This window comes from Manacus candei, unplaced genomic scaffold (assembly GCF_025592945.1).
Source record: "Manacus candei isolate 608988 ecotype Guabito, Panama unplaced genomic scaffold, ASM2559294v1 h1tg000154l, whole genome shotgun sequence".
In the NCBI taxonomy this organism is placed as follows: Eukaryota; Metazoa; Chordata; class Aves; order Passeriformes; family Pipridae; genus Manacus; species Manacus candei.
In genome coordinates this window covers 307768-333125 of record NW_026138202.1, presented here as the reverse complement: position 1 = coordinate 333125, position 25358 = coordinate 307768, and the positions used below count along the sequence as shown (strand labels likewise).

Below are 25358 nucleotides of genomic sequence, written 5' to 3'. Positions count from 1 at the left end.
TTTATTCTCTTTATTCTTCATTTTCTCTCCCAGTGCTCCCCAGTAACACCCAGTGCTCCCCAACAACCCTCAGTAACACCCAGTGCTCCCCAGTACACCCCAGTAACACCCAGTGCTCCTCAACAACCCCCAGTAACACCCAGTGCTCCCCAAAAATTGACCCAAAACCGACCCAAATCACCCCAAAAGCTGACCCAAAACTGACCCCAAAACCTGACCCCAATCATCCCAAAAGCTGACCCAAAACTGACCCCAATCATCCCAAAAGCTGACCCAAATCACCCCAAACAATGACCCCAAACTGACCCCAAAAACTGACCCAAATCATCCCCAAAACTGACCCAAAACTCTGCATTTCTTTGGCATCATTTCCTCTCAAAAACAACATCTGCGATTTAGTTGATTGCTAAAGCCATCATTTTAAAATCATCCCAGGAATCCAAAGGGACTGGAAAACACACAGAAATCATTCCTGCACCCACCAAAGCATTAGGAATTGGAACCCGATTCCCTCATCTCTCTCCTTGTTCTTCTTGGCTGGAAAACCTGATGATCCCCACTGGCTGTTTTTAGGCTGCTTTTCTTCCACAGCTCCTTTCCTCCCGGCTGAAACCTCCTGGCATCTTCAGGCCTTATCTGGAGGGAAGCCCCTCTGAAGTATTTCCTCTCGTGGCAATTCTGTGGGATGAAGAAGTAAAAAAAGCACATCAAGAGCTCCTTCTACCCCCTTCCCTCGCAAACACCCTCCCAGCTTGTCCTTGGCAGCTCCATCCCCCCGGCAGCGGCACCCGACGCTTCGGCTCCGCTGGGAAAGGGACAGCAAGTGCAGAAGCAAGTTCAGGTCTGGGCAGGGGCTCCCTGGGGAACGGCACTTCAGTGCTTTAGTCCGTGGCCTTTCCTGCTGCCCTCCCTCCTGGAGGCAGAGGATGACCCGTCCCTTGTTTCTCCCACGCTGGCAGACCCAGGTCCTGCTCCTTTGGCCCCACTTTTCTTGGCAGACCCGGCATCATTTCCCAGGGTCCCCAGGAAACTTCTGCACTTGACCCACTGCTAAGTGCAGAGCACAGGGCGAGGGAAGGCCAAATTTCTCGGCACCCACCCCCTGGAATTTCCCTCCTCCGCAGCACGCTCCCGTTCCCGCTGTCTCTGGAGGTGCCCGCACGAGTCCTCCTTCTCCCAGCACCTCAGAGAATGTCCTTTTCACCCAGGTCCTGCTTACCGTCGTCCAACAAAACACGCTGACAACATTTTTCACGATGCCAGTGGAGAGCTATTAGAGCACACTGCACAGGGAAGCTGAGCCTGCCCCATCCCTGCAAGTGTTCCAGGCCAGGCTGGACGGGACTCGCAGCAACCGGGGACAGTGGGAGGTGTCCCTGCCCACGGAAGACAGGCTGGCCTTTGAAGGTCCCCTTCAAACCAAATCGCTCTGGGATTCCCCTCCAAAATCACTCCCAAAGAGACACAGCAACCAAAGCAGAGGGACTGCACTCCCAGCTTTTCTTACCTGCAGGCACACACAGCACAGCACGTTGGACATAAAAGCCACAGGGTCAGTCCTGCCAGAGGCGTCCGGCGCACCCACGGCGACCGAAGGGAAAGAGGCAGCCTGGGAACACGGAGTAAAAGACACCTTAATTAGGACTACACTGAGCCATAGCCAGGTCATTCCCACAGACAGCTTCACCGTCCAGTCGTCCAAAAAGCACTCACCGAGGCCTCAGGTAGGATGGTTCCTGACGCTGACCAGGTGAATACCTCCCTGGAAGCCCGCTCTGCTCCTGCCAGGCACTGGGGCTCACCCAGAGGGGCTTTGCCAAGCATCCAAGGGAAATTAAAATTACAGCCTGGGCAAAGGCGCTTCCCGCAGGACCGCTCCTGGCCAAGGCCACCGGTCCGTGCAAGTCAGACCACTGACCACCCAGGGCTGGGGATTTTCAGGGGCACGCTTCCAGCTTTTATTCTCCAGAAACTCCAGTTCTTCCTGGCACCGCTTGCCAGAAAGTCTTCCCCTGTTGGAAGAGGTCACTTAGTCTTTCGAGGGGCCAGATTGCCAAAGCCCGGCCAGTCCGTTCCCACGAGGAAAGGTAGCTTTGTCTTGTACAAGATACTGGGGGGGAGACACAAAAGTTTAATTTAAAAGAACTGCCTAGAATAGAAAGCAATTCAAACATAAGTCAGACAAGACTCGTGCAAAACTGAATTACATTGGACTTCAAAGGAGAATTCTTTCCCTCTGCACCTCAGAGAACCCCAATTTTCACCCAGGTCCCGCTTACCATTGTCACACAAAACGTGCTGACAAAATTTTTCAGGATGCCAGTGGAGAGATATCAGAGCACACTGCACAGGGAAGCTGAGCCTGCCCCATCCCTGCAAGTGTTCCAGGCCAGGCTGGACGGGACTCGCAGCAACCGGGGACAGTGGAAGGTGTCCCTGCCCACGCAAGACAGGCTGGCCTTTGAAGGTCCCCTTCAAACCAAATCGCTCTGGCATTCCCCTCCAAAATCACTCCCAAAGAGACACAGCAACCAAAGCAGAGGGACTGCACTCCCAGCTTTTCTTACCTGCAGGCACACACAGCACAGCACGCTGGACATAAAAGCCACAGGGTTAGTCCTGCCAGAGGCGTCCGGCACACCCACGGCGACCGAAGGGAAAGAGGCAGCCTGGGAACACGGAGTAAAAGACACCTTAATTAGGACTACACTGAGCCATAGCCAGGTCATTCCCACAGACAGCTTCACCGTCCAGTCACACAAAAAGCACTGACCTCCCAGGGCCTCAGTTAGGATGGCTCCTGACGCTGACACCTCCGTTTGCCCCGGGGGGTCAAGAATAACATGCCTGGGAAGAAGTCACCCCCAACAACAAAAAGGGAAAATTAGTGAAGCACGGGGTCCTCTTCTGACTAGATTGCCACCAGCATTCCAGAGCAGATGACAGGACTGTTCTGTTACAGACGAGAAAAGCCTGTTCTCCCAAACAAACAGCGAGGAGATTTATGGGCACGCCTGAAAATTTCCTGTGAGGAACTTTTTGTAACTAAGGAGCAGGTGCTGTCTTGAGTTGAAGGCATCAATTTGACAGACACTTAGGACAGCAAACTCTTCAGCAGAGCAATTAACTGCAGCCTATTTGAACAGCAGGGGAGAGAAAACGACAGTCGAAGGGAAGACAAGAAAAGCAGAACTGGAATCAGCAGACTTTTCTTCCATCTCTCCCGAGGAAGTCTAGTTTGTCTGTTCTAATAATTCTATGCCCTTTTCTACATGAAACTTAGAGCAAGGCTGAAAAAACAACTAGAAAACACGGAGAGAAGCTTTTTAGAATTTCACGTGATTTTCCCAAACCGATGCCAGAAAAGCAGAACTCGGTAGAATGTACTCACCTCGAGGCCTTTGTTCTTTTCTTCCATAAGCTTCGTCACCTGATTGAAAAAGCAGAGTAGACTCGGTATTTAGGCTCCCAACAGGAAAACTTCCCCTTCATTTCCTAAAAGAAACTACATTAATCTGCACAGCTGCAGGCGCGTGTCCAGCTGTTAAAGCCTTTCAGCTTTTCGGAGGGTGAGAATGCTCTGCTAAGGAAGGCTGAAAACTGCTCGGAGCCTGCACAGGTCCAAGAGCCCCTTGATTTTGTCTGTGTTCCAGTCCCGGGCTAAAGAAAGGGCAGAAGAAGCGCAGTTGTTCCTTGCCTTTTCCCTAAGAGGTTCGGCCAGGTGCTGGGCCAGCCCGGGCACTCCGGGGGAAGGCCGGCAGTGCCCAAGCAGCGCCGCTTTGCCAGGGGCGTCGCTTGCAAGAGCGCCGCCGAGCGCCGGGCCCTGCCTCACAGTCGCCGCCTGGCGGACACGGCCGGGAGCGGCACTGCAGCCGCGCGCCTCCCCCCCCCGCCCTTGGCGAGACCCGCGGCGCCTTTGGACGCGCCCAGCTTACCCCGGGGTCGATCTCCGTCGAATCTGCCGCCGTGGGTCGCTTCCGGGGGGGGAAGGCGGCGGCGCAGCCCCGATAGCATCTCCAGGGCACGGCGGGAGCGAGCGGGGCAGAAGCGGGGGCAGAAGCGGGGGCAGGGGCGGGAGTGGAGCGGGGCGAGAGAGCGGGGCGAGAGGGCGGCGCGACGTGCGCGCCATGCGGTCCTCGCGCGCCGCGGCCCCGAGACGGGGGCTGCCGGCGCCGGTGCCTGCCGCCGCCCACGAACCTGCCGCCCGCGCCCGCCCTGTCCCCGCAGCGGGAAGCAGCGCGGCGAGACGGCGCTGCGGGCGCGGGGTGGGGGTCCGGGTCGCGGCGGAGGCCTCTCGCCGCCATCTTTAGTGTGGTCGTTCCGGTCCTGGCGGCGCCATCTTTACTGTGGGCTTGGCAAACTTCCGGGCAGGGGCCGCCATCTTTAGTGTGGTCGTTCCGGTCCTGGTGGCGCCATCTTTGCTATGGGCTTGGCGGACTTCCGGGCCGGGGCCTTGGAGGACTTCCGGTCGCTCACTACTTCCGGTGACCGAGTTTACCCAAATTAGCGTCCCTCCTCGCTAATTTCTGCGCTTTCACCCCAAGAAATCTTCACGTTATTCCCCTCCCGCACACCCCGGGACAGACGGGAGACCGCGAGTCCCGCCCTGCCGCCGGAACCGGCCCTTAACTCGAGCAGGGAGCGCTGCACCGGCACGAGAGCCACTGCGCATGCGTCGCCGGTCCCTCTCCTGCCTGCCCTTACTTACCACGTGATCGCCGGCGTTTTGCCAACGACTGCGCATGCGCTGTTCAAAATTTTTTCAATGCAGTTCCTGTTTTCCGTCAGCAGGTGGCAGTATTTCATCTCAAATTTATGTGCAATTCCTTTTCTCTGTCACCAGGGGGCACTGTTGCTATGCGATTTTTTACTTATGGCATTTTTTTTGTTGTTTTATAACCGTATTTGTTCGTGTAGTTCTTTTGGGAAATCGGATAATTGGCTTGTGATTGCTGGTGGTTTGAAAATTTACTTGTGTAATTAGGCTCTTCTCCTGGTTTTAATTCTCTAGGCTCTTCTCCTAAGAGAATTAAAATCAGGAGAAGAGCCTAAAAAAAAAATGAAAATCAGGAGAAGAGCCTAAAAAAAATGAAAATCAGGAGAAGAGTCTAAAAATATAAAAATCAGGAGGAGAGCCCAAGAGAATTAAAATCAGGAGAAGAACCTAAGAGAATTAAAATCAAGAGAAGAGCCTAAAAAAATTACAATCAGGAGAAGAGCCTAAAAAAATTAAAAACAGGAGAGGAGCCTGAAAAAATTAAAATCAGGACACGGGACTAATACAATAAAAATCAGGAGAGGAGCCTAAAAAAATTAAAATCAGAAGAGGAGCCTGAAAAAATTAAAATCAGGACAGGGGACTAATACAATAACAATCAGGAGAGGGGACTAAAAAAATTAAAATCAGGATAGGGGACTAAAAAAATTAAAATCAGGAGAGGAGTCTAAAAAATTAAAATGAGGAGAAGAGCCTAAAAAAATTAAAATCAGGAGAGGAGCCTGAAGGAATTACAATCAGGAGAGACCCAGAACTCACCCAAGTCTCCCCAAAAAACTACCAGAAACTGATTCAAATCTCCCCAAAAATGACCCAGAACTCACCCAAATCTCCCCAAAAAGTGACACAAAAACTGATCCAATTCACTCCAAAAATTGATCCAGAACTGACACAAAACTGGCCCAAATCACCTCAAAAACTAACTCCAAATTGGCCCAAAACCTGACCTAAAAATGCAAAAAACCCCCCCCAAAACTGACCCAAAATGATACAAAATCAGCCCCAAATATGACCAGAAACTGACCCCAAAATCCCAAAACACTGATACCAAGACTCACCCAAATCTCCCCAAAAAAATGACCCAAAAGTCAGCCCAATCACCCCAAAAAATGACCAGAAACTGACCCAAAATTACCACAAAAATAAACCCAAAACTCACCCAAATCATCCCGAAAAATGACCAGAAACTGACCCAAATCTCCCCCAAAAATGACCAGAAACTCACTAAAAATAACCCCCAAAAATGATCAGAAACTGACACAAATCTCCCCAACAAATGACCCAAACTTTATTTCTTTTCTTAGCAACAAATCCCTTCCTTTGCTCCCCTCTGGCCCTGCCCACACGGCCCCAGTTCAGCTCTCAGTGAGTTCTTGCTTCTGGGCAGCGACTCCTCTGCCTCTTGCTGGGGCGGCAGCAGCTCCTGTGCCGGCAGGGAGAGGGACCCCGAGCCAGGAGAGGGACCCCGAGCCAGGAGAGGGACCCCGAGCCAGGAGAGGGACCCCAGAACCAGGAGAGGGACCCCAGAACCAGGAGAGGGACCCCAGAGCCATTACAGGGACCCCAGAGCCATTACAGGGACCCCAGAGCCATTATAGGGACCCCAGAGCCACGATAGAAACCCCAGAGTCCCTACAGAGACCCCAGAGCCATTATAGGGACCCCAGAGCCCTCCAGAGCCCCTATAGAGACCCCAGAGCCCCTATAGAGACCCCAGAGCCATTACAGGGACCCCAGAGCCATTACAGGGACCCCAGAGCCCTCCAGAGCCCCTTGCTGGGTCACAGCCCCTCTTCTCCCGCCCAAACCCACCTTTCTGGCTGCAGCTGCTTTTCTTCTCTGGCTCCCCCTTCCTTCCCCAGGGAGCTTTGCCTTGTTCTTTGGCCAGGCTCCAGCTGCAGCTCAAGGGCAAAGCTGCAACTACAATTCCCCCTTCGGGTTTTTCACCTGAAAAACAAAGGCTTGGGCCAAACTCTGACCAGTCACTCGCTGAACACGAGACATCAAACAGGGCACACAGAATAAAATGCATCGAACTCTAAATCATGTTACAATGACTGTCCACCCCAATCCAGCACTGACATTAAAAACCTTCAAGCAATCAAAAAGGCCTCCAAACATCCCTTAGATAGAGAAAAGCACACCAGGAACGAATGCAAAAAGAAAAATTCCAAACAATGCTCAATTAAATAACCATGGACTGATATAAAACATGTTTAGTTAACTTAAACCACTTCTTCCCATTATTCTCCATCAGAAATTACCCTTATTTAAGTTCTCCTTTTAACACTTCATTAAAACTGACTTATTAGGAAATGGTTTGAACCAAACTTCATAACTTGATGACTCCAGGGTCTGTGCTCCTTGACTTTGGCCTGAAGGTGTTTGGAACACAGGCTTTGTGCTGGAGAGCTTTTCCCCAATCTAAAAACCCTTCTGCAAATGGGACTCCCTTCCCTCAGGGTTCGGTGGCCTCTGGTTTTCCTGAAGGCTGGGGGGGATCTGGGAGCCAAATCCCAAGGGATCCAGCCCAGCTCTGCACACACACACACACACATTTCCAGCTGGTCACAGTCTCACGGGGGCCACCACCACTCAGCACATTTGCACACAAACACCCCTCTGAGTTCCTGGCACTGGGTCTGATGGACTAAGAAATGATCAGTCTGGTGGTTTGCCCTCAGAGGAGTAAGATCCAATGATGCATTTCTATTTTCATGACAATATAACCTGGAAAACACAAACATATTTCTGCTTCATGTGCAATTTAAAATTCAAAGACACAGAAACATTCCTAGAGTTCAAGTCCCCAGGTTTGGTTCCAAATGTCACTCGGTCCCCCTGGGACAAGAACAGTGGCACACACGGACTCAACAGCCCTGCACAAGCCCAGGAGTGGGGGGGAAATATCCTTGAGAGCACTGCTGCATTTCAAAAAGAAGTCAGTCACATCAACTCTGTAACAAATAAAAAAGAGAAGCCAAAATAAATAACTGTAGACAGGGTATCAAGTACCTTGAGAATACCAATAAGAAAAAACTAAGAATAAAGGCATCTATTTGAAGTACAAAGAGTTTGGGAGACACCATTTGTTTGCCACGAAGCCTTTATTTTGTTGGCTCTTCTATAGTTAGAACCCAAACCTTACCCTCCCACAAAAAGCAGAAAACCTCTTCAGAGAGTTAGGAGATGGAGTCAGTTTGGATTAACAGGAAGAATATCTCTGGAGACAAAATAAAGCAGAGAAAATAACCCCATCCTCAACAGCAGAGCTGCCTCCCCACTGCCTGCCCCTGGACACTTGCTCTGGGGGTGACAGAGCCTGAAGTCTCCTGCCTAGTCCTGGGCAATACTTCCTGGGGACCACAGCACCACTGAGTTCCTAAAAATATCACAGGTTGGGCAGGTGCTTGGATTTTGTCTGGATTAACTCCCCTTCTTCCTTTCCAGGTGCTGCCCTACTCATTGTAATGGTGCTTGTACTCCCTGAGCCATTCCCTCCCCCATCCAACCATCCCTTGTGCCCTCTCTGACAAGGACAGTGGGTCCAGGTGTTCTGCCACGCTCCCAGGGCACAGGGGGGGACTGTGGAGCCACCCTCGAGGGGGGAAACGTGCCCTGCCTGCCCTGCCCAGGGAAAGGGAACTGCCCCAGTGCTCCCCAGCACAAGGCACCCTTGGAAATATCCACTGCAATGGGACACTCAGGGACAGCAACAAGCACTGCACGAGGCTGCTCTGGCACAGGGCCAATTTTAGCCTCAGCTTTTCTCTGGACCACTTCACTTTGTTTGCCACCTCATCCTGCAGTCAGAACTTGCTGTCCTTGCAACCTTTCAGGGTGACCATAAATGACAGAGGCCTCTGCTCCAGCACCCACAAGGGCCTGATCCATCTGACAGGATCCATTTTTCCAGGGAATTCAAAGCTCCACCTGAGGACCAGGGTCTTTTCTCACCCATCCCTGTGCTGCAGCTTGGCCTCCATCTCCCTGTGCTTTCAGTTCCCTGCATGGTTGAACACTGGCAGCCCTGGCCCTGGGCGGAGCTCGGCATCCTGATCCCATCCCTCCTGGCCCCCGGAACCGCTGACTCAGCAATGGGGGGCCCTCCATTGCCAAGGGCACGGGCCCGTCGGGGCTCACGGGGGGAGCAGGAGGGCGAAGGCTCCAGCCCTGCTGCTACAACCTTCCACCACTACAGCCAACAGAGGAGCCTCTCCAGCCCTGCCTCCCAAGGCATCCTCAACAAACCCAGCCCAGCTCCACAGGACAAACTGCTCCCTGTCTGCCCAGGCCAGTCTAATCCCAGAGGCTCCCAGGTCATGCAGGACAACTGCCCAGGAGATCAGAGACTCCAGTCCATCTCTTCCTAGCACAGGTTTGGGTGAGTTTGGCAAATAGAGAGACTCAGGAATTCCCCAGTGTTTTCCCAGTTTGACCCCGGTCACACCAATCACCTTAACAGTGCCAGTCCTTAATTCTCCCTCTATTGGGTTAAGGACTGAGCAAGTTGGACCTGTGTCTGAGCAGGACATGTGCAAACCAAATGCTGGGGACTGGAACACACACCTGGCACTCCTGCAGCTCTCACAGTCACATTCCAGAGAAAACAGCCAATTGCACCCTCACTGCTCATTTCTTAATCCCAATCCCACACTTGTTTGGCACTTGGAGCACCGCTTTTAGAACCCAATTACAGCCCATTAGAGAGCTCCCTGTCTAGCAGGGACAGGGACCCCTGGGATACTCTCAGCAATGCCTGAATCCATGGCAGGGACCTTGCTTTGAGCTCCCCAGGGCCGGGCACCCCGAGGATCTCCCCGAATAATCCTTTCGGTGCGCGCTGGAGTCCTCGGGGTGCCCCAACCCGGGGGGCACCAACAGCACTGTCCCTCCAGGGGGCCAATTTGGTCCTAAACTGCAGGGGGATCTTGCCTGTGTCCCAGACTGGTCCGGAGATCTGAGGCCCTTCCCGAGAAAATCTCGGTGCCGGCGTGAAGGGCCAGAGATCCCTTGGAGCCACGGGAGAGCAGGCACAGAGTCCCTCCTGGGGGGGGCAATTTGCCTGCCTGAACTCAGCTCTTCAAAGGAGCCTCTAAGACTCAGCTGGTGACTTTTAGAAGCCAGGCATTCCTTGCTTACAACACCCTGCCATGATCCCAGCCCTCCAGGTGCCCTGGCAATCCGCTCCCAAAGGGCACACGGAGGGGTCTCCACTGCAGCTGATGGGAGGGGTCAGCATTACAGGAGGGCTCATTTTCCTTCCCTGCATTCCTGTTGCACATTCAGGACACTCCCAACACCTGTTCCCATCTACACAAACCCTTATAAGGTCTCTGAGGGGCTCCATCGGGGGTCTCTGGTGGTCACCTGTGCCTGCAGCCCCCAAAGTTCTCAGTGACCACCTTATCAACTTCAAGACAACTCACCTGGTTGTAGAGGAGCCTGATGCTGCTTGGCTGCTGCCTCAGTTCCCCTCTTCATTCTTTCTTGACTTTGCTTGCTTAGTCCCTTTAAGTTCCTTGGCTCAGCTCCATGCACTTTCTAGGGAACATCCCACTGCAAAAACTCCCAGTTCTTGGTACATCTCCTAACTCAGATATCAGGGAGTGAGGCAGAAATCAACTCATCCAGGGCACTGCCTCCAAATATTGGGACAAAAACACCATAACATTCCACGGCCTCCCTTGGCAAATCAACCCCAAACTGCTCAGACACAAACAACACCCTGCACACTACAACAATCTGGCACTGCTGGTTCAACCCGGCCAAGTCAGTTGGGAAACTACACAAGGTCAACTTCCTTCCAAGTTTCAGTTATGACACAAAAATCAGGGAGATCACAGACTCCCCCACAGAGTTTTACTCTGAGGAGAGAAGGAAACCAAAGCCATCCCCAGGGCTGCAATAGCTCAGGCGCCCCAAAAGGCCCAGGGGCTTCAGGTTTCTGAGGGGCTTCACCGAGGGCCTTCCCAGGTCTGCTCTGTCTGGAGCCCTCCAAGTCCTCAGTGCCTGCCTGAGGAACCTCAACACAACTCACCTGCTTACACAGCAACTTGGTGCTGCTTGCCTGCTGCCTCACTTCCCTTCTTCCTTCTTTCTTCACCTCCCTTGCTTGGTCCCTTTCAATCCCTGGGCTCAGCTCTGTGCACTTTCCAGGCTCCATCCCACTGCAAAAAGGATTAGCCCTTGTTACATCTCAACACTCAGAGAGCATTCCACCTTTTGCCTTGACACTGGGCCATCAGGCCAGGGTCTCATTATTTAAAGCATAGTTTGACTCCTCAGTGACAACAACTGACAGCGCTGCTGGGGCCGGGGAAGGGCGGGTGGGAGAATAAAAATCAGGAGAGGAGACTAAAAATCTAAAAATCAGGAGACGAGCCTAAAAGAATTACAATCAGAAGAGGAGCCTAAAAATATTAAAAACAGGAAAAGAGCCTGAAAAAATTAAAATCAGGACAGGGGACTAATACAATAAAAATCAGGAGAGGAGCTTAAAAAAATTAAAAACAGGAGGGGATCCTGAAAAAATTAAAATCAGGAGGGGAGCCTGAAAAAATTAAAATCAGGAGGGGAGCCTGAAAAAATTAAAATCAGGAGGGGAGCCTGAAAAAATTAAAATCAGGAGGGGAGCCTGTAAAAATTAAAATCAGGAGAGACCCAGAACTCACCCAAGTCTCCCCAAAAAACTACCAGAAACTGATTCAAATCTCCCCAAAAATGACCCAGAACTCACCCAAATCTCCCCAAAAAATGACCAGAAACTGATTCAAATCTCCCCAAAAAAGACACAAAAACTGATCCAATTCACTCCAAAAATTGATCCAGAACTGACCCAAAACTGGCCCAAATCACCTCAAAAACTAACTCCAAATTGGCCCAAAACCTGACCTAAAAATGCAACCCCCCCCCCCCAAAACTGACCCAAAATGATACAAAATCAGCCCCAGATATGACCAGAAACTGACCCCAAAACCCCAAAACACTGACACCAAGACTCACCCAAATCTCCCCAAAAAATGACCCAAGTCAGCCAAATCGCCCCCAAAAATGATCAGAAACTGACACAAATCTCCCCAACAAATGACCCAAACTTTATTTCTTTTCTTAGCAACAAATCCCTTCCTTTGCTCCCCTCTGGCCCTGCCCACACTGCCCCAGTTCAGCTCTCAGTGAGTTCTTGCTTCTGGGCAGCGACTCCTCTGCCTCTTGCTGGGGCGGCAGCAGCTCCTGTGCCGGCAGGGAGAGGGACCCCGAGCCAGGAGAGGGACCCCGAGCCAGGAGAGGGACCCCAGAGCCCCTACAGAGACCCCAGAGCCATTATAGGGACCCCAGAGCCACGATAGAAACCCCAGAGTCCCTACAGAGACCCCAGAGCCATTATAGGGACCCCAGAGCCCTCCAGAGCCCCTATAGAGACCCCAGAGCCCCTATAGAGACCCCAGAGCCATTACAGGGACCCCAGAGCCCTCCAGAGCCCCTTGCTGGGTCACAGCCCCTCTTCTCCCGCCCAAACCCACCTTTCTGGCTGCAGCTGCTTTTCTTCTCTGGCTCCCCCTTCCTTCCCCAGGGAGCTTTGCCTTGTTCTTTGGCCAGGCTCCAGCTGCAGCTCAAGGGCAAAGCTGCAACTACAATTCCCCCTTCGGGTTTTTCACCTGAAAAACAAAGGCTTGGGCCAAACTCTGACCAGTCACTCGCTGAACACGAGACATCAAACAGGGCACACAGAATAAAATGCATCGAACTCTAAATCATGTTACAATGACTGTCCACCCCAATCCAGCACTGACATTAAAAACCTTCAAGCAATCAAAAAGACCTCCAAACATCCCTTAGATAGAGAAAAGCACACCAGGAACGAATGCAAAAAGAAAAATTCCAAACAATGTTCAATTAAATAACCATGGACTGATATAAAACATGTTTAGGGAACTTAAACCACTTCTTCCCATTATTCTCCATCAGAAATTACCCTTATTTAAGTTCTCCTTTTAACACTTCATTAAAACTGACTTATTAGGAAATGGTTTGAACCAAGAGAATTAAAATCAGGACAAGAGCCTTAAAATTAAATTTAGGAGAAGAGCCTTAAAAAAATTAAAATCAGGACAAGAGCCTTCAAAAAATTAAAATCAGGACTAGAGCCTTCAAAAAATTAAAATCAGGACAAGAGCCTTCAAAAAATTAAAATGAGGACAAGAGCCCAAGAGAATTAAAATCAGGAGAAATTCACGTTATTCCCCCCACACACACCCCGGGACAGACGGGAGGCCGCGAGTCCCGCCCTGCCGCCGGAACCGGCCCTTAACTCGAGCAGGGAGCGCTGCACCGGCACGAGAGCCACTGCGCATGCGTCGCCGGTCCCTCTCCTGCCTGCCCTTACTTACCACGTGATCGCCGGCGTCTTGCCAACGACTGCGCATGCGCTTCCCCCCCCCACCCCGCCGCCCGACCGCCCGGCTTCGCTTTCTTACTGCGGCTCCCCCTCCACTTTTCCGGCTCCCTGGGGTTCCCTCACCCACATTTCGGGGTCCCCTTCTCACATTTTAGGGGTGATGACCCCGCAATTTACGGTTCGGGGGGGGGGGAGGAGAGGAAACGGGGGGCCCAAGAAGGGGTTTCTTTTTTTTTTTTTCTCTCTTTTATTTCATTTTCATTTTATTTCCTTTTTAGTTTTTTTGCCTTTTTTTTTAAATTTTCTTTTTTATATTTCCTTCTTTACTTCGTTTATTTTTTATTCTCTTTATTTTTCATTTTCTCTCCCAGTGCTCCCCAACAACCCTCAGTAACACCCAGCGCTCCCCAGTACACCCCAGTAACACCCAGTGCTCCTCAACAACCCCCAGTAACACCCAGTGCTCCCCAAAAATTGACCCAAAACCGACCCAAATCACCCCAAAAGCTGACCCAAAACTGACCCCAAAACCTGACCCCAATCATCCCAAAAGCTGACCCAAAACTGACCCCAATCATCCCAAAAGCTGACCCAAATCACCCCAAACAACGACCCCAAACTGACCCCAAAAACTGACCCAAATCATCCCCAAAACTCTGCATTTCTTTGGCATCATTTCCTCTCAAAAACAACATCTGCGATTTAGTTGATTGCTAAAGCCATCATTTTAAAATCATCTCAGGAATCCAAAGGGACTGGAAAACACACAGAAATCATTCCTGCACCCACCAAAGCATTAGGAATTGGAACCCGATTCCCTCATCTCTCTCCTTGTTCTTCTTGGCTGGAAAACCTGATGATCCCCACTGGCTGTTTTTAGGCTGCTTTTCTTCCACAGCTCCTTTCCTCCCGGCTGAAACCTCCTGGCATCTTCAGGCCTTATCTGGAGGGAAGCCCCTCTGAAGTATTTCCTCTCGTGGCAATTCTGTGGGATGAAGAAGTAAACAAAGCACATCAAGAGCTCCTTCTACCCCCTTCCCTCGCAAACACCCTCCCAGCTTGTCCTTGGCAGCTCCATCCCCCCGGCAGCTGCACCCGACGCTTCGGCTCCGCTGGGAAAGGGACAGCAAGTGCAGAAGCAAGTTCAGGTCTGGGCAGGGGCTCCCTGGGGAACGGCACTTCAGTGCTTTAGTCCGTGGCCGTTCCTGCTGCCCTCCCTCCTGGAGGCAGAGGATGACCCGTCCCTTGTTTCTCCCACGCTGGCAGAGTCAGGTCCTGCTCCTTTGGCCCCACTTTTCTTGGCAGACCCGGCATCATTTCCCAGGGTCCCCAGGAAACTTCTGCACTTGACCCACTGCTAAGTGCAGAGCACAGGGCGAGGGAAGGACAAATTTCTCGGCACCCACCTCCTGGAATTTCCCTCCTCCGCAGCACGCTCCCGTTCCCGCTGTCTCTGGAGGTGCCCACACGAGTCCTCCTTCTCCCAGCCCTGCCAAACTGACACACACACAGGAGAAATAACAAGTCTTGCTTGCACAATTCCCCACCCTAACCCTTGCCTGTCCTGCCCAGAGCTGAGGGAAATCTGACGGAATATTAATAAACCACCTTTGTTAAGAGCAGTCATCAGCCCGGTCCTTCAGGCTTTGCAGGAGTTTGTAGGGAACAGCCCCAAATTCCAGTCCTACCTCTAAATTTGTAACAGCTTTCCTCGGAGAGATTCTGGACAGTAACACATACAACAGAAAGAAAAGACTGCACAAGGAGTAACAGAAGGTTTGCCATGAAGAATAGAGGTTCCTGTTCTCCCTCATCAGGCTGGGACTGGAGGACCCAGTCTTTGCCATCAAGAGACCAGAGTGTTGTCATTAAGACTTAAACCTCTCCCCCACGGGTGTTTCTCAGAGAACTGGGCCAGCACTGAGCTACTCCCATGTGCCTGCAGTGCTTTGGGGAGGGACAAGACAACCTTCCACTTGTGCTTGGAAGAGAATGAAAAGTCATTCCCCTTCTCTCTCTCTGACCCAGCACCAAAGCAGTCCTGTAGGACAACACTGGACTAGGCCTGATTCAACTGGGAAAGAAAAAAATCCTAAACAAACAAACAAAACCACCCTGAATTTCAGGTAAAAATACGCTGCTTCCTGAACAGGAGCACACAAAATGCATTGAAGCCAAACAGAAAATGACAAACCAGAAAAAAAAAAGAGCCAAAAGAAATGCTCTGCCTGCCTTGATACGCTCTCTGTTTGACCATTCCAAAGGGAATTCTCCACAGATCAGAAGCAATTACCAATCATTTTTCCTCTGTAACAAATGAACAACTTGGGTTTCTGCTGAGGGGCTGGACATGTCCAGTGACGGTTCAGGGTCTGGTGGGTTGTTTATGGCAGATCCTGACCGGCCCAGGCCAAACCCAACCACCCCCATTGCTGCTCCATCCCACATGGAGAATATTGATACTGTATAGAAATACTCCCCTTCCCTGCTACTCCATCCTTCCTTACACATGCGTGGAGCAGGTTTTCTCCACCCTTTGTTCCCAGCAACAGCTCTCCAGCCCGAATCCCAGCTCCCACAGACACAAACTAAACACACCTAAGGTGATGGTTCCATCAGCACCTGGAATTCCAAGCTCCCTGTTCGCTGGAATGCTCATCCCAACACTCACAGCAATCTCACCTCAGCCCACAGGCTCTCTGTCCTCAGAGGCAAGCACAGCCTGCTCTGGCACCATGTTTCCTCTCATTCCTGATCTCCTGCAAACCCCCAGGGAAATCCAATCCCTCAGACCCTGCATCCCTGGACACGAGGGGAACTGGAGTTTGACCCGGATCCCAGCACCCTGGATAAGTGTGTTCCCACGAGCACGTGCCTGTGGCTCCATCCAGCCCATCCATCCCTCCTTTCCCCCAGGGAGTCCCAAACCCTCCCCCAGCTCCCCTGCGTCTGTCCCCCGGCCCAGCCCAGCTCCAGGCTCTCCCCCAGCACTGTGTCAGCCCCAGCCCTGGCAGAGCTGCAAACACCCCCCCAAGCTCGGCTCCCCGGGCTCCTGAACCCCCAAGCCAAGGCTCGGGCTCACCAACGGGGACCCACCTGCCCCTCTCAGCACAGCCCAACCCCACAGCTCGGGGACCCCACGCTCACCCAGCCCTTCACCCCTTCCCAGCACGGCAAGGACCAACCTGCAGTGGAAACAGAGCCAGTGCCCAGGGAGCAAATGCCAACAGGCAGGAGGAGAGAAACGTGTCCCTCTGACTTACCTCACCCCACGGGCTGCACCAGGTGCCCCCAGCGCCGGTCGGTGGGGCTGCAGCCTGTTGCCTTTGGCTGCTCACACCCCAACACATTCGGCATTGCTGGACCCAAGTCAACGATTTTCCCTGTCCTGAAAGAGAGGAGAACAAGAAAATTAAGTGCACCGGGGAAGTCAAAGGCCCTTGGCTTTCACCCTTCTCTTCTGATTACTCACCACAGGCGTTTCTTCCCTAAAACCTGCTCTTACCCCGCACCCCCCGCCCCGGCCGGTCGCCGCCACTGCCCTGCGCGGTGGCCCCGAGCGCTTCAGGCCCGGCCCGGCCAACGCCTCGCTCTGCGCAGGCGCCGCTTCCCGGCCCGCCCCGACCGCCGGGCGCTGCCTCGCGGTGGCCGCCTGGCGGACACGGCCGGGAACGGCACTGCAGCCGCGCCCCCCCCTTGCGAGACCCGCGGCGCCTTTCGCGAGGACGGGCCTTTCTTCCCTAAAACCTGCCCTTCCCTAGGAAAAGCTGAGCAATTCACAGAGTTGCTGTTTTTATCCCGGCTTCCCAAAGGACTTCTCTCTCCCGGCGGCGGCGGCAGCAGCAACGCTCCCGGGGAAGCCCTGACCGAGGCTGGGAACTGACACACAACAAGCCAAGAGCATTAACTCGGCCCCAAAACACTCCACAACAGACCAATTTACAGTCCCCTTTGCCTCCTCCCCCCCGCGCAGGCCCAGGCTTTGGGATTCCAAGGCAAACCCCGAGAGGCCCAGAGAGCAGCAGCCCCTCAGCCCCAGCACGGCCTCTCCCGGGCTCCCCCGGCCGGGAACCGGCCCAGCCAGCCCCTGCTGTGCAGCACAGCAGGCGGGGGGATGACTTTTGGGACCCCTCCCTGGCCGCTGCAATGCAGGCATCGGGGCCAAGTCCTGCCCGGACTCCGGGCACCACAGACAGTTCAGCCCCAGCAGCCCCAGCAGCCCCAGCAGCAGCAGCAGCAGCAGCAGCAGCAGCAGCAGCAGCTGTTCTGCCTCTTGCTCCCCTCTCATTTGGAACCGAACGGTGAGGAACAAGCCCCGGGCACAATCGGCACCGAGCAGCAAGGCCTGGGCTCGCCAGAGGCCCGGGCCTGCCTACTCCAGGCTCTGGGCTTCCTTTGCTTTCTTGCGCCGCAATTCTCCTGCCCCGGCAAGCGTTAAAAGACAGACTGCCCGGTGAGACGTGCCCCGAAACAGCCATCAGTTCCAAGGCCAGAAAATCTCAGGGCCACACTTCGAAACCCTGCCGCGAGGCCCCCGGAGAAGCCAAGGGGAGCTGGGATTCCCTGGAGTCCCAGGGAACCGAGGGGAAGGTGGCAAAGGGGCTGAGAGCAAACCCCCCCCCAGCTGCTTCTCCCTGCAACCCCTCTGGCAGGCGCAGCTGCCCTGGGATTTCATGCCCCTCGTGTCTCTTGCGAGCTCAACGAGCGAACAAAGGGGTTCTGCAAGATCCGCTTCGTCTGTCCCTGAGGCGGCACAGACCCTCCCCGCGGGGGGGTGCGATGCCAGGGCACATCCGAGCCCGGCCCTGCCGCCCGCCGCTCTCGCCGCCCCTTCTCCTGGCGGCGGCACGCAGGTGCGAGTGTCTCCGCAGAGGCGAGAAACCTGCCTGTCGCTTCCCCTGCCTGCAGGCCCCGCTGGCCGCGGCAGAGGCAGAAGAGCTGCCGCCGCCGCCCCCCCGCCGGGCCCCCGCTTACCCCGGCGACGATCTCCTGCAGAGCCCGACGTCGGATCTGCCGCCGTGGGTCGCTTCCGGGGGGGGAAGGCGGCGGCGCAGCCCCGATAGCATCTCCAGGGCACGGCGGGACCGACCGGGAGGGGAGCGGAGCGGGGCGGGCGGCGCGCCGTGTCTGCCTGGGGTCCTCGCGCGTGCGCCGCGCGCCGCGGCGCCGAGAGGGGGCTGCCCGCGCCGGTGCCTGCCGCCGCCCGCGAACCTGCCGCCCGCGCCCGGCGCCGCCGAGCGCCCCGCTCCGTCTCCACCGCGGGAAGCGGCGCGGCGAGACGGCGCTGTGGGCGCGGGGCGGGGGTCTGGGTCGGGGCGGAGGTCAGGCAGTAGGATAGACGCCTCTCTGAGGGAAGGGGGCCTCTCGCCACCATCTTTAGTACGGTCTAGGCTAAAGATGGCGGCGCCATCTTTACTGTGGTCTTGGCGGACTTCCGGGCCGGGGCCGCCATCTTTGTGTACGGTCTTAGAGGACTTCCGGTCCGAGCGCCTCCGTCTTTCTGTGCGGCCTCGAAGGACTTCCGAGGGGGGAGGGCACCATCGTTGGTGCGCCTTTGAAAATAGTTCGGTCGCTCTCACTTCCGGTCCCCGAGTTTACCCCGAGAACGTCCCTCACTAATTTCTGCGCTTTCACCCCAAAAATCTTCATGTTATTCCCCCTACACACCCCGGGAGAGACGGGAGACCGCAAGTCCCGTCGTGCCGCGGGAATCTGCCCTTAAATTGAGCAGGGAGCGCCGCAGCGTCGCAGGAGTCACTGCGCATGCGTCGTCCCTCTCCCGGACGCCCTTAACTACCACGTGATCGCGGGCGTCTCCCTAATGAGTGCGCATGCGCCGAGTCGCCACCTTGGCTGCCCTCCCCACCTGACCTGCTGGCTTCGCTCCCTTACTGCGCATGCCTCACCCACTTTTCTGGGGCCCCTCCCTCCACTTTTTCGGGTCCCTGGGGTTCCCCCACCCACCGTTTGGGGTCCCCTTCTCACATTTTAGGGTTGATCCCCCAAGTTAAATAAAGACAAATAAAATAAATAAAGAGCATTTGTAAAACTTTCCATATACAAAATAACTTCTGCTGGAGGGTGAGTTTCAATTTTTTTTTTTAATTGACAGCCTGAACAAAGATAAACCTTTCACCAGAAATCATTTGAAAATGCTGTTCTCACAAGCAATAACAGGGCACTAATCAAGCCAGTGCCTGAGCAGCCCTTCCATGGAGAAATTCTTCCTGCTGTACAGCCTGAACCTGCTCTGGTACAGCTTGAGGCTATGACTTCTCCTGGTGCTTGTTACCTGGGAGAAGAGGCTGATCCCCACCTGGAAACAACCTCCTTTCAGGTAGAAAACTCAGAGATTATTTGAACTATGTTCTAGAATACTTGTTAGGAACAAGTCGCCCAGATGCTTCTCCGAGTGTGATATCCCTGGCCAGCTGAGTTGCTACAGCAGGAAAACTTGTCCAGGACAGAAAGTCTGTGCTTTTGAGAAATCCCAGCTATGAACTCAGCAGTCCTGGCTTGGGTTCTCACGAGGGAGGTTCTCACTGAGCTCCAAAAAGCTGAATTCCAAAGAATAAGACAATGAAAATGAACAGACAGCCGGGGTGAGCTGGCATGTCACACCCAGGAGATGCACGGCTAAGCTGCAGTACCTTTTAGGGTGTCAGACTGATTTGCCCTCCTCGCTGCACTACCCAAGAACCCAAGGCAAGAAGCTCAGCTTTACAATGAAGAATGTTACACCTTAACCCTCCCTCCATCAGTTCCCGTAAGGACAGAGAGAACAATTAACAGTTCGTGCTGCTTCCAAAATCTCGTATAAAAATAGATCACTGTGTCCTTCTGGCAGTCTGGAAAACCTGCAAATCCCTCCTCCTTCATCTCTCCATTTCCACAGGAACACTCAGGTCCCATCGCCAAGACTCACGTGTTGGTCACGTTCCCAGAGCAATGAAGCTGGTCCTCTCTCCCCTTGGAATCCATTCCATTGCCATCCTCATGGTTTGGATTGGGTCACAGTTTCTTTTCTGTCCCGAGGCAACGCACGGGCAGTGCCACCCAAGCGTGGGTGTGAGGAGAGCCCTGCCCAGCCCCTGCCCCAAACCCGAGCGTTGCCCTCCCGGGGTTATCTGCACGCACACGACTCCACCGTCATGTTGGGGTACACCTTGAGCACCACGTTCCTGTTCTCATCCAAGAACAGGATGCTGAGAGAGGACATTCTGTCAGGGACGCAGCAGGGCTCGGGGACGCCGGGCACGACTCCGACGGCTCGCACGATGCTCTGGATGGTGGCGTGGTTGGACGGCTTCAGGGCCTGCGGGAGACACACAGGGCACAGCAGGTTACTGCACCCACAGTCAGGACTCAAAGAAAGCAAATCATTACCTCCAAACACTGCCAAAGAAGGCAATTCCCACAAGGTGAGCCACCACAGGAACCTGTGATGAGAGCAGATGGCAACAACAGGAACCAGGCCTGGTAAGGCAGACCCAGGTAATGGACCCCAACAAAGATTCCCACCGTGGAAAACTGGGAGAAAGGAAAGTGTTAATCCCAGGTCTAAATCAAGGGGAAGGTTTGAAATCAGCACACGGGACAGAACTCCACTGTGCAAGCTGTGGGGAAGGAAACAACTGGCCGTGCCAAGCTGTGGGAACATCTGAGACAGCCCGTGGATATCCAGGGCTGGGACTGTACAGAAGTGGTGCCCTGGAAACACGACTGGGGGACCCTCAGCACCGAGGAGACCGGCGGAAGGACCGGCAGGACGCCGTCAGAATCCATGTGGTGGTGATACCTTCATCTTTTTACTTCATCTGTCTCATTCTCTCTCTCCCTACCTCATATTTACTGTTAAATAAAATCTGTACTAATGACCTTGGCATATGGTCTCATTGGCACCCTTAATTCAGGCAGAGGCAGCTTTTAATAACTGGATCCTAACAGCCCTACATGACATTGTCCCTGTGGCACGTTCACAACACCAGAATATACTAAGATGCTCATAAAAATAAAGACAAACACATAGAAATGCAAAATACAAAGTTCTACCTCTGACCCACCAAATCCTTCCAGATCCAAGTACCTGTACAAAAATAGGTGGGCATGAAAAATGCAGAAAATGCAGCTTTCAGCCAAAGGCTCTTGGTTTGTTTTTTTAGAGCTGTTCTTACACATAGAACCTGGAATTCAAACCAGTTCCCTGTGCTGCTCCATCACACACCACTGTGAAACGGATGGAACAAGGTCATTGGGGTCAAATGTGCAACCTGCAGTTCTGCTGTGACACAAGATGACTTCTTTCTGGGAAGACAATCAGCCTTAGGGGTAGATCTGCACCAACCTGAGGAGCAAGTCTCAGTGACCTTGCAAGCAAAAAGCACAGGAATACCTGCGAGATTCCAGCTCCTCATGTCATTTGCATAACATGTTAGTACATTTAGTAGGAAGCCTCCATTTGGCAGCTGATCTCAAGAAAGGTATTTCTGTTGGTTTGTCCTTGAATTCAGTGGTAGCCAGGGATTTAAAAATGTGTCTTAGATTATCATACAGTTCCAGTTTTTGGGCTCCATCCCCTTCGGCATGGTTCCTCCTCCCTGGGTTCCTCAAGGCCCTGAAATGCCATCTATATTTTGGAACTAACTGCTCAGGCTTCCCTGGGGCAGGAATAAAGGCTCTGGAATGGGATGCTGCAGTGAGTCCAAGCGCTGCCTTTACTGCAGTGTCCTGCAGGAGTTCCTCACCCCCCCTCATTTTAGGCCAGCCTCCAAACCCACAGCCCACTCTCACCTTTGGAGAGCCTCAGGGGGGTCCCTGCTGCTGAGAAGGGCACGGTACATTTGGAGCCTAGTTCATCCACCTGGGTCACAGGGCCGGGAGCACATCAGCCCTTCCTGGTACTCACATGCCAACTCATGCAAACCAGAGGGCACTCTGAAAGCCAGCGGGCCAGGATCCCTTGCTCTCGGGTCCCCTCGCTCTGTCACAGGAGTAACTCGCCTGACTCTTCTGCAACCCAGGGCTCCCTGCCCCTGTGCCAGCCCTGCCTCACGAGGCACCTGCTCTTCCTGCAGGGTGCCGTGCCCACCAACTGTGGCGTGGGCCTGGCACGTGGGCCTGGCAGCACAGGCTCCTTTGGGGCACAACTGCTGGCTAATCAGCAATTTTCTGGATCTGGCTTGCTTTATGTTTATTAAACCGTTAATAACAAGTTCACACATCGTAAGCACTATTCAGGAAATATTTTGTGGCAATTTGGGTTCTGGACAAAAAACTAACACCAGGTCGTATTTTTTTAATTCCCTTTGCAAGCCTGTCTGTTTGCTGGGTGTCCTAAGCACTGCCCCGTGCAGCAGGAGACAGAGACACCACTCAGGTCCTAGAGCCAAACACACAATGGGACTGGCTGCCTGTACTGCCTCAGGAAAGGAAACACCCAGTTTCCAGTGCAAAGGACTCCCTAAAGCTCGTACCTTTGGGATGGGAAACTGGCATTCCCCCGAGCAGTAATAGGCATCGAAGGACTTGGGGGAAATGATCCACTCGCTCCAGCCGATGTCTGCAAAGTCCACCCTGAGGTAGCGCCGGGCGCAGGACCTGGGCTCGTTCCACTGCTTCCTCCTCGCCTTCTGCAGCGTCCACTCATCGAACTGCAGAGTCTGCCTCTGCTGGCCATCAGGCTTCCTTGGCTTTTTCTTACTCCTGGCCCTCTCTGCTAACTGGGGCTGGAAGGTTTTGTAGGGTTTCCTGCCTCCCCATCTCTCCTTCTGGCCATAGGGGTACTCAGCCCCCGGCAGCTCGTTGTTCTGCAACGGCAACAGGGGGTCTGCAGAGCGTGTCCTCCGGCGTTTCCCCAGGCTGCTCCTCACCCGGCCGTCTGCCTTGGCAAAGGCTCCTGCCAGAGGGTGCCGGTGCCCTCGCAGAGCGGAGACGACGCTCTCTGGTTCTGAGATGGCCGAGTCGTTGGCATAGATCAGGATGTAGGGTTCACAGCAAGGAGGTGCCCTCTCCCAGGGCTGCTGGCTCCTCAGAGCCATTCTGACACCGATCAGCAGTTCCTTGTTTCGCTTCGCTTCATGCAGGAGCCCAGTGATGTCCTCCCACTGCCAGGAAAGGACGTCCTGGGAAGCAGTGGAGACGTTGATTAGGAAATGTCCCAGGCTCCGAGGCTGGGTCCCAACAGAAGGAAAGGTCCAAACCGACAGACATATGTGAATGTCAGGTCTCCTCTGGCTGTGATGAGGGCAGCTGCTGGGCTGGGAGGAGTTCCACTTGACCCGCAGCAGATCTCCAATGTAATAATACACCGAGGCCGACAGGACGTTCTCAGACTCCGTGAGTGACGTCAAGTTAAAAACGTACATCTCCTGCCCTTCCGGCCTCCCTAGAAAAACAAACACTTAGATAAGAGTATGGACATGCAAAAAAGTCCTGGAGCAGACACAGAGGCTGATGTGACAGCCTATGGACATTTAACAAAGTCCTGGAGCAGACACAGAGGCTGATGTGACAGCCTATGGACATTTAACAAAGTCCTGGAGCAGACACAGAGGCTGATGTGGCAGCCTATGGACATTTAACAAAGTCCTGGAGCAGACACAGAGGCTGATGTGGCAGCCTATGGACATTTAACAAAGTCCTGGAGCAGACACAGAGGCTGATGTGGCAGCCTATGGACATTTAACAAAGTCCTGGAGCAGACACAGAGGCTGATGTGACAGCCTATGGACATTTAACAAAGTCCTGGAGCAGACACAGAGGCTGATGTGGCAGCCTATGGACATTTAACAAAGTCCTGGAGCAGACACAGAGGCTGATGTGACAGCCTATGGACATTTAACAAAGTCCTGGAGCAGACACAGAGGCTGATGTGGCAGCCCCCTGGCCAGATCAGACACTGACTGCGCTTTGAGTTTCCCTTGAGAATAATCAATGACACAGGGTCCATGAAATCATTCCACCCAGGACACTTCTTCATTTTTCATGCCAGAGCCAGAGGGAAACAGGTGGGGGACTCCTTTAACCCCCACAGAGTGCAGCAGAAGGGGAGGAGGATTTAATTTTTGTTTTAAAATGTCCTGGTTGGGCTGCAGGTAAGTCCACCCTTCAGAGCGGGAGAAACACACATCCCAATGTCAAGCTGCCAAAGCAGGCTGCATGGAAAAGTCAAATCTAGGAGAGCTAAGGGACACTCTGCAGCCCCCCAAAGGGCTGGGAACAACCCAACACGTTAGAAAAACAAGGGGATTCCAAATTCAATGCTTTTTGGACACCACAGCACGTCAAAGCCCTCCTCGGAGGCTGCAAAGGAGTTCTAGTTTACAGAATTCTGCAAGAGAGTTTTTCTCTGCCAGTATTTGGGGGGAGTGTTTGTTTGTTTGTTTGTTTGTTTGTTTTCCAAGCAATGACAAGCACGGAGATGGCCCTGGACTAGGGATGAACAGATGAACAGCCTCACCAGTCTCACCCTCAAAACACTGGGGAATTCCTGCCCAAGCAAGTGAGAACATGATTTCCAGCACTGATCTGTCAAAGACTTTGACAGCTTCATGTTCCATGTGACATTCTGTGTGACATCCCAGCTGCTGATGCCATTTGGGTAAGTCCAACATATTCCCCCTGTGCTGCCCCATTCCCACCCCAACAATCCCAGCAGCCTCCTCTTCTAAACACTTTTTGGTCATGAATATTTCAACCCATCCATTAAACCAGCAGGAACCGGTCCCATCCCACCAGAAAGACAGAGCCCTTCTCCCCAGATTATCAGATGCATTGCTTCATGGAATTATGGAAAACAACACACGTTTTCCTCAGTGAAACAGGGCCAAAGCAGTGCAAAGGCCAAACCATTTACAGAGGACACCCTTGTTTACACATTCAGCCCAACCTGAGGGCAGAGCACAGAGGGAAGTTCCCAGGAGCTGAAGGCTGATGTCCCAAATCCATCCAGTTTCCAGCTGTTCCATAGTTCCAGGCTAGAACTATGCTAGATAGGAACTAGATTTCCTTCCAATTCAATCCTGCTTTTAATCCCTCAAACCAAAACTGGCTGTTGGTTACACTGGTGCTGAGCACACACGAGGACCTGACATCTGCTTTGTTTATAATCACCAATGGCATAAGGTTAAGGCATAATTTGTCAGAGCACTGAGTACATCAGTCTTAGGAACCAGAATGTGTGGT

General features: G+C 53.3%; 3 protein-coding genes across 21 annotated transcripts in view; all 3 read right to left on the bottom strand.

Moving 5' to 3' along the window:
• LOC127463330 (uncharacterized) overlaps window positions 1-25358 on the bottom strand; it is a 114925-nt gene that overhangs the window by 18250 nt on the left and 71317 nt on the right. For 4 of the 18 annotated variants that reach the window (XR_007900785.1, XR_007900781.1, XR_007900786.1 and 1 more), the window contains one exon: window positions 1714-2110. Coding sequence is in view for 5 of the 18 variants with exons in the window: in XM_051772633.1 (XP_051628593.1) it covers window positions 13972-14160 (189 nt within the window). In the remaining 13 variants the exon portion in view is untranslated. Of the gene's footprint in view, window positions 1-354; window positions 679-1507; window positions 1610-1713; window positions 2111-2567; window positions 2670-2773; window positions 2846-7187; window positions 7735-13235; window positions 14161-16438; window positions 16564-16647; window positions 16704-25358 lie in introns of those variants that run through there. The other 14 variants (XM_051772629.1, XM_051772631.1, XM_051772632.1 and 11 more) reach the window with 11 other exon arrangements.
• LOC127463331 (translation initiation factor IF-2-like) lies at window positions 16840-18887 on the bottom strand. Its single transcript, XM_051772637.1, has 2 exons — window positions 18150-18887; window positions 16840-17054 (listed from the first exon to the last, which is right to left on the bottom strand). Exons 1-2 carry the CDS (start codon window positions 18547-18549, stop codon window positions 16969-16971), a joined length of 486 nt encoding a protein of 161 aa, XP_051628597.1. The 5' UTR covers window positions 18550-18887; the 3' UTR covers window positions 16840-16968.
• Window positions 19258-25358, bottom strand: part of LOC127463328 (bone morphogenetic protein 3-like) — a 42312-nt gene continuing 36211 nt past the window's right edge. For both annotated transcript variants that reach the window (XM_051772626.1, XM_051772625.1), the window contains exons 2-3: window positions 22649-23559; window positions 19258-20490 (exon numbers count right to left, since the gene is read on the bottom strand). In XM_051772626.1, the coding sequence (XP_051628586.1) occupies window positions 20299-20490; window positions 22649-23559 (1103 nt within the window). In that variant the 3' untranslated portion in view covers window positions 19258-20298. The remainder of the gene's footprint in view (window positions 20491-22648; window positions 23560-25358) is intronic.

Bases quoted from the DNA above. Each gene is read 5' to 3' on its own strand.
- LOC127463331 (XM_051772637.1), bottom strand. From the start codon at position 18,549: ATGGTGGCGAGAGGCCCCCTTCCCTCAGAGAGGCGTCTATCCTACTGC. The intron at 17,055-18,149 runs GTAAGCGGGGGC...GTTGTGTGTCAG, and splicing joins TGCAGGAGATCGTCGCCGGG to TTCCCAGCCTCGGTCAGGGC.